This window comes from Sinocyclocheilus anshuiensis, unplaced genomic scaffold (genome assembly GCF_001515605.1).
Source record: "Sinocyclocheilus anshuiensis isolate Anshui unplaced genomic scaffold, SAMN03320099.WGS_v1.1 scaffold923, whole genome shotgun sequence".
Taxonomy (NCBI): domain Eukaryota; kingdom Metazoa; phylum Chordata; class Actinopteri; order Cypriniformes; family Cyprinidae; genus Sinocyclocheilus; species Sinocyclocheilus anshuiensis.
In genome coordinates, this window is record NW_015544138.1 from 628,232 (window position 1) to 635,255 (window position 7,024).

The following is a 7,024-nucleotide window of genomic DNA, read 5'->3' on the forward strand; positions in this document are numbered from 1 at the left end:
TTAGTGTGTGTATGAGTGTGTGTGAGAGTGTGTGTGTTTGTGTGAGAGAGAGTGAGTGTGTGTGTGTGTATGAGTGTGTGTGTTTGTGTGTGTGTGTGTGTGCGTGTTACCAGCAGCCAGACTAATCGCTCAACATGATCATCATGTTAAGTGCTGCTTTACAAGTTGCTGGTGCCATAAATCAAGCGGTTTCTGCACTAGTAGCTGTCTAATCTAACACTCGCTGTCGCTTATAAAACTTTGGCAAATCTTGCCTTTAGTCCAGGATGTGTTTCCCTCAGGAGATCCGCAGAATCTGCATAACTTACATTTGCATTTGTGTGTGAGGAACATTTACTAATTCCTCTTAATAATCAGCTTGCTTTATTCTGTTTCTGGCTCTCTCCATTGCTGCAGTTCCGCTTTAAAACTGCAAACGGAAACTGGCCTAAATGAGAGCAAATAACAGCGCTGACATTTACATGTTTATTGATTTGCATTTGTTCATTTCAGATGTACTTGTTAGGGTTTGTGTTTTAATCAGGAAATGCACATTACGGAAACTTGGCAACCTGTTTGACTGTCGCAGTGTGATGCATTTCAGAGTAAAACAGGATATTCAATAATGATAATAAATAGTGCTGTCAAACAATTAATCGCGATTAATCGCATTCAAAATAAAAGTTTTTGTTTACATAATGTGTGTACTGTGTGTATTTATTATGTATACACACACATACAGTATATATTTTGAAATTATTTACATGTATATGCATTTATATATTTATATTCTTATATTTTATATTATAAATAAATATATTTAATATGTAAACATAACAAATGTTTCTTAAATATATACATGCATGGGTGTGTATTTATATATACATGATAAATATACACAGTACACACACATATATTATGTAAATATAAACTTTTATTTTGGATGCGATTAATCGCGATTAATTGTTTGACAGCACTAATAATAAATGTAGGTTGGGGCTGAAATTCTTATTTATGGGGAATTTACATGGTGGTTGAAAAACAAAGGGGGATTAATCTGTAAAGACGTGGTAACAGAAATATAATCCATTTTCATTTCTTTTTAAGCATTCTAGAAGATTTTTCTAGAAGATGTGCTGTTAGTGAAATAATTCTCCCAGAAAATTAAAATTCTAAATCTATCCATCCATCCATCCATCCATCCATCATTTAACTTAATATCAATTTATTATCATTATTTATGCTGTTTAATTAAAATATTTATTTCTAAAGCTACTTTTTGTGATGTCTCTTCAATACTTTTCTCTTCTAATAATCATGACAAACATCTTTTGTGGGTAATTTCTCTGCCAAAAGTGCTGTGTGATTAATTTGCGATTAATTAGATGAATTAATCGTCACAGCATGAAATTAATTTGATTAAAAATTGTAATTGCTTGACAGCCCTAATCTTGATATGCTAAAGTAACTCAATAAACTAAAACTAATCAATAAAATAAATGAATACTATATAGACATATAACTAGACATATGCAAAATAGACATATACATATACAAGACATACAAAAACTAATTAAAATTACATTTCTCATTTTCATTTAATATATCTTGATGTACTAAAATAAATAAAACTGTATAAACTAAAGTAAATAATAAATAAAAACTATATAAAAAACTTAATAAAATGTAACAAAAACACATCAAAATCACTATAAAATTAAAGTGAGAAAAGAAATATAGAATCTAATACAAAATATGAACAAAAACTGTAATAGTATTATATTATAGATTCTAAAATAACAATGAATCTGATAAAGAATGACAAAAATGAGATATATGCATTGGTGAATAATTTACAATGAGCTCAATAACGTGTTTAGAAAGTATAGATAGGATGAATTTACATTTCATGCTGACTTTAAGAGTTCTAGATGGGTTCTTGTAGAGAATGTGATGCCCATCACTCGGCCTGATCGTAATTCTGTCCTGTAAGGTGCCAGTGAGGCTCAAGGAAGCGTTTTAGGGGGGATTTCAGATTTGTGGTTCCTGAGACGTGTCTAATTAAAATTCAGTTGTGCCTCAGGAGCCGGTGAGAATGTCACAAACATCTCTGAGAGCCGGCCGGTGGCCGTTTGCACAGAATCCGACCGATTCCGTCTGCGGCCCTGAAAACACACCAAAGGCACATTGAGAATTTAAGCAGCCACTGCAGTTTGAATTCGTCAAATCACGACTGGACTTTTGTTCTCTGTGAGACTGGACTCATTAGCAGTCGCTCGGGAGCATCATTCATATTAATTCTCACGGCTGACACGCTCATCCCGGGAATACCGGCACATCCAGACACATCAGTAATCCTGTCACGGGCCTCTCTGACTTCCAGGAACGAGGGTCTGCGCACCTGATGTTCCTCCCTCGTCAGGGCCGCTCGTTTCCGTCAGTGACGGCTGGTTTTGTTGATTCAAATCAACTCGTGCAGCATATGTGACCTCTTTTTTAGCTGCGCGTTTCATTTTTCATGAACCGGGCTGCTGTAGAACTATAATTAACAGAAGAGACTCTGGGGAATCGTTCGGTTAAACCACATGTGTACAGGCAAGCTGTTGAACTCTTCCTTATTTATATATGTGTGGTTAGAATTAATAATCAATCTGCATATAGTAATCTGGAAAAAAATACATTTTATGTTAAAAAAAACCATGGTATTATCATGGGGGAAAAGGCATTTCAATGGTACATGTCCAAAAACAATAAATAAATTGTAATGTCCAAAATCATGGTGTTATCATGGGAAATTTTCAAAAACATGGTATTACCATGGTAAATGTTTGTGAAACATGGTATTACCATGGTAAATATTTGAATAACGTGGTATTTCAATTGTATGTCCAAAAACATTGTAATACTATTGTGCATGTCCAAAAACATGGCATTAGCATGGAAAACGTTTAAAAACATTGTATTTCCATGGTAAATATTTGAAAAACATGGCATTTCAATGGTATATGTCCAAAAACATGGTATTGACATGGGAAATCTTCAAAAAACATGTTACCATGGGACATGTTCAAAAACATGGTAATACCTGAGTAAATGTTCAAAACTGTGGTATTAACATGGTAAATATAAAGAAATTTCATCAGATTAAAAAGCATGCTATTACCTTGGTAAATGTTTGAAATGGTATTCACATGGTGTATGTTCAAAAGACATTGTAATTCTGTGGTGTATGTCCAAAACAGCACGGTAAATGTAAAAAAAATGCAAAAACATGGTATAACCATGAGAAACCTTGGGAAAAGACGTGACCATGCAGCATGTACAAAAACATTGTAATACCATGGTAGATGTTAAAAATAGCATGTTTCCAAAAAGCATGGTGTGATGTGTGTGTCATTTGTGCTGCTGATGTGACTTAGTTTCCCTTCGTTAGGTCACCCAGCAGTACTGCATTAAAATTACAGCCATGATGAATAAATGAAGACCTGAGACACTAATCAGAGTGTGTGTATGTGTGTGTGTGTGTGTGTGTGTGTGTGAGAGAGCGAGAGAGCGCTCACTTTGGCTCTGTGTGTAATACTGTAAGACGTACACCGGTCGCTGCATTACATACTAACACAGCCGTGAGCGTCTGAGGCGCTGGACTGCATCGGATGCTTCCCGTATTATCGATTAGCTCGATGCCCTTGGTGAACGACTCCCAGCGGCTGGCCGCCTTCCACAACCGCGGGGTGTTTGAAACCCACTTAATGCGCCAATAAATCTTCCTTCTAATCAAAGTGGCTTTATCGGCGCGGGGGAAGGTGATAAGTCGCGCTCTGGACATGCGCTCTAACGACAGGCTGTAACGAATGGAATACAGATTCAATCTCACGCACGCCATGTGGGTCAAGCGTTCGTTTGGTTTACAGATTTGCGTTGATTGGACGTGCTAATGAGGATGAAAGCTCATTTACAGGATAATGGTGTTATTATCCCTAACACCCAGACCAAAGAACCCGGGTGGCGGCAATCCGCTCGTTCTGACATTTGTGCGCAACAAAATTGGCCTTGTTCTGCGTTTCCCGCCATCTGTAATCCACAAAGCGACGTGCATAAGCAGATTAACGAGTTTGTACCTGTTCAAGGCCTGTAAACACTTCTGACGGCATAAAAGCTGTGTAAAGGAGATTACATTCCCTCGCTGTCACAATGTGTGAACGCTTGGCTGTGTTTTTATTTGCGTTGGATCGTTTTCTGGAAGCCAGTCGTTCCCTGAATGTATTATAAAGGCCTCTGAAGTGTTGCTGATGATGTTAGCGTGTCCTGATTGAAGATGTCAGGTCAGATAAAAGCTTCTGGAGAAGATGCAGCTGAAGAAGTTACACCTCATGATCAGCTGTGACACAAAACATCAGACTGACCAGATCAGTGTCTCTTAACATGGGAAATGGGCAAAAAAACAAACATGGTTTTACCATGGTAACTGTTCAAAAACATGGTATTACAATGGGACATGTCCAACAAACATGGTAATTCAATGGTACATGCCCAAAATAAAAGTGAGGTAGTACTGGTGCATGTCCAAAAACATGGTAAATTATCAAAAAAGGTGATATTACCGTGGTAAATGTTCAAAAAACATTTGATTGCAATGGGACATGTTGAAAAACATGGTATTTCAAAGATACATGTCCAAAATGCATGGTAAAACCATGGTAAATGTTCAAAAAATGTGGTATTACCATGGTAAATGTTAAAAAACATGGTAAATCAATGGTACAAGTGCAAAAACATGGTATTAAAATAGAAAATGTTCAAAAATATAGTATTGCCATGGTAATTGTTCAAAACAAACTTGATATTTCCACAGGACTTATTCCCAAAACATGGCAATATGGCCAATGATACATGTTCAAAAACAGGATTATTCAATGGTACATGTCTAAAACATGGTATTAACATGAGAAATGTTCAAAAATGTTAAGCAAAACATGGTATTTCAGTGGTACTCATCTCTTTGGCTTGCTGGAGCTGATCGGCGGTGATCTGTCTCTATAGGCCTCACATGGTGACGGAGTACATGGGCGTCAGGAACGAGAGCTTCATGAAGATGGCTGCTGTAGGAACGTGGATGGGAGACTTTGTGACGGCATGGATGGTGAGACTCAAACCAGAACCTGTTTAAAGTCAGCATGACACGACATTCAAAACCGGGTTTACTTTCATCATTCATTTTATCCGTCAGGACTGGATTGTTGAGCGAAAAGTGGATTGATGAAAGAGTTACGAAGACTTCAGAGCAGGGTTTCCAGAGTTTGGGAAAAGCTTATTCATTAAATTAAAAAAATGTCAAATTAAATATTTAAAACAAAACAAAAAAAGTAAAAAAACAACAAAAAAACACTTCTTTTAAGAGATGAAATATTGTCATTATTTTATACATTAAATAAATAAACTGGTATTTTATGTTTACCTGGTATAATTAGTTCTTTTATGCATTTTAAAACTGATTCCCAAAAAGGGAATCACTCATCTAGAATCACGTTCACTGATGAATGTTTCCCAAATAACACCAAGAGCTTGTATTGAAGTAAATGTGCTGGATTTTGATTTATGTTGACTTTGGCAACTTTTAAGCAGCATGAAATTGCTTCATGAGAAATGTTGACCTTGACGAACCTTCCCCGCGTCTGACGAGCCACTCAAATGTTTCTGTAATTATTTGTTGGTAATTGACTCTGGTTCCCAGAGGCGGCGGCCGCTCGCAGAGAGAATGTGACATTAGAGATCGCCTGAACCAACAAAGCCCCCAGATACCAGCGCAGAGATAATAACACTATATTCCTTACAGGTGCAACTGTTTTACACCCAGTGAAATTAATAATACTTGAAAAATATGATTAAAATGATGTTCAGTCACACTGGAAGCGATTAATGTCGCATTGCGTCACGATGCAGCAGCTTCAGCCTGTTTGTGCTTTATTCTAAAATACACAAATAATTTTACATATAATAGTTTTGTATACATACGCATAATTTAAAATTATCATATTTTGCAAATGATTTGTTTATAATGAATTTTGAATGATGCCCTTATATATATATATGATATTCTTTTTTGTAAATAAAAACGGTCAAAATAATCATTTACTAAAAAAGGTTAAAAAATAAAAGTTTAAATATTTGCATTATAGTGACTTTACCCTGTTTTTTTATAGTGGTAAAATAAAAAAATAAAAATCTAAAATACCACAAAAGTCATTCTTAAAGTAGAATGTTTAAAATAAACAGTCAAAATAAAACACTTAAATATAAATATTTGCATTACAATGACATTACCATGTTTTTTAATTGTAGTAAAATCTTATTTTCTAAAATATCACAATCACAAGTTATTTTATGTTTACCTATTATAATATAATAATAATTATTTTATACATTCTACAAATGTGTGTGTGTGTGTATATATATATATAATTTTAATGTATTTATATTTTAATTATAATACGATAATTAAAAAAAATATAAACGTTTAAAAAAAAAATTCTTAGTTGTAATATACATTTTATAAATGTTTCTATGTACTGTATATATATATTTTTATAAATATTCATATATAAATATATTATAAATATTAATTTTAAATAGCTTCTTTTGATCCCATGTTGACTTTTAATGCTTCATTAAAAGTGGAATTATTTAAAGATCTCTTGACAAGAGCGGCGGTCAAACTGACAGGTGCCACTCAAACTGATTGACACACTGTGTTTACTTCAGCGTATCTTCACTGTCTGTTTCTAAACAGCGTTATAGATGTTGACAGTCGTGTGGATACAGCGCTCATCGACTCTGAAAAGAGGTTTTCCCAAGTTCACTGAAGGACACACAGCAAACAAACATCCGACATCAAAGTGTGCTTCTCGCTGTCACGCCAGCGCAAGTGTACTTCAGATCAGCGTTTGTGTGTGCGAGTGTGTGTGTGTGTGTCTCTGTCTGTGTGTGTGTCTCTGTGTGTGTGTGTGTGCGTGTGCGTGTGTGTGTGTGTGTGTGTATCTGTGTGTGT

The 7,024-nt window shown here is 35.3% G+C and overlaps 1 protein-coding gene across 1 annotated transcript in view; it reads left to right on the top strand.

The window, feature by feature from the left end:
• tmem117 (transmembrane protein 117) overlaps window positions 1-7,024 on the top strand; it is a 65,865-nt gene that overhangs the window by 40,470 nt on the left and 18,371 nt on the right. Inside the window, exon 4 of the mRNA XM_016494736.1 lies at window positions 5,020-5,119. Within this exon, the coding sequence (XP_016350222.1) occupies window positions 5,020-5,119 (100 nt within the window). The remainder of the gene's footprint in view (window positions 1-5,019; window positions 5,120-7,024) is intronic.